Consider the following 1,471-nt stretch of genomic DNA (forward strand, 5'->3'; position numbering starts at 1 on the left):
ATGGTGAAAAGAAGGATCCAGGACCGTGCAAAGACAGGAGAAGAGCAATCCAGGCAGAAGGCTCAGTATGTACAATGAACCAAAGAACAGAGCAAGTTGCGCTGCTTTGAAGGTGTGAAGAGTGTGGTGAAGGATGTATATATATATATAGCAAGTGGTTAGTAGACTATAGACTTTATTCAATGTGTGCTAGGAAGCTATTATTGCATTTTAAGGTAGGGAGGAACATGGTCAGGAAGTAGTTGTATGTGAGGACAGGGAGGGAAACAGAGAAATGAGTTAAGAGGGATATTGGGGTTTTGGTCTAGTTGTGAGCTGTAGTAGGATTAGGGATATATTTCAATATAAAATTGGAAGTATTGAGATGAATTGAGAGATCCTATAAAATGTGAAACAATTTTGGTAACAGTAATTTGTAAGAAAAATCTACCACAAGCTTAGCCTCCCTGTGGCTCATTTTAGTGGAGTTGAGGGCATGACCTAAACAAAAAGCCATGATCAAGTTATAGAAGGAAATGCATGTGACTGGGTTTGCTTCGTACTTTCTGATTCTATTATATTTTGATATTGTTCCTCTGAACCAATTTCTGTGACTTTCATGTGAAGATTGGCAGTAGTGTGAAGTCAGTGAAGAGAAATCACTCAGCAATAACAACATTCATCATACTGGCATTGACGAACAACCCACAGCTACAGATTTTGGTTTTTCATCTTTCTGTTTATCACGTATATATTAAATAAAATTGGGAATCGGATGATAATTTCTCTCACTTTAGTGGATTCTCATATAAAAATAGCTATGTGTTTTTTCTTCAAAATTTCTTATTTTTAGCAATCTCATTTATAACAGCTTGTCTCCCCACATATCTGCACATCATATTAACTGAGAATAGAACTATAACTTTGAATGCATGATTCAGCCAAATTTTTTTATAGTCCTTTTTGGAGCTACAGAAGTTTTTCTCTTGGCCATTATGTCCTATGACCATTATGTGGCCATCTGCAAACCCCTGTATTATGTGACCATCATGAATAGCAGAGTCTGCAGGGTTCTCATCCTCTGCTGTTTGGTGTCTGGCTTATTGATTATCCTACCACCCTTTGGTTTGAGCCTCCGTCTAGAATTTGTCATTGACTATTTTGTCTGTGATGCTTCTCTAATATTGAAGAATTCATGTTCAGCCATATGGTTCATAGAACAGCTGGTTATGGTTTGTGCTGTGCTGACCCTCATAATGGCCCTTGTGTGTGTAGTTCTGTCTTACATATATACCAGTAAGACCATTCTAAATTTGCCTTTTGCCCAACAAAGGAAAAAAGCCTTTTCCACCTGTTCTTCCCACATAATTGTGGTTTCCATCACCTTTGGCCGCTGCATTTTTGTTTATATCAAACTTTCATCAAAGGATGAAGTGTACATAAATAAGGCAGTTTCTCTGCTCACTACATCTGTTGCTGCTTTGTTGAACTC

General features: G+C 37.7%; 1 protein-coding gene across 1 annotated transcript in view; it reads left to right on the top strand.

Moving 5' to 3' along the window:
* Nucleotides 1-863: 863 nt before the first annotated feature.
* The window catches only part of LOC111820114 (olfactory receptor 6C2-like), an 11,909-nt gene continuing 11,301 nt past the window's right edge, over nt 864-1,471 (top strand). The window contains exon 1 of the mRNA XM_023728920.1: nt 864-1,462. Within this exon, the coding sequence (XP_023584688.1) occupies nt 912-1,462 (551 nt within the window). The 5' untranslated portion in view covers nt 864-911. The remainder of the gene's footprint in view (nt 1,463-1,471) is intronic.

The sequence above is a fragment of the Trichechus manatus genome, unplaced genomic scaffold (genome assembly GCF_000243295.1).
Source record: "Trichechus manatus latirostris isolate Lorelei unplaced genomic scaffold, TriManLat1.0 scaffold00027, whole genome shotgun sequence".
Classification (NCBI taxonomy): domain Eukaryota; kingdom Metazoa; phylum Chordata; class Mammalia; order Sirenia; family Trichechidae; genus Trichechus; species Trichechus manatus.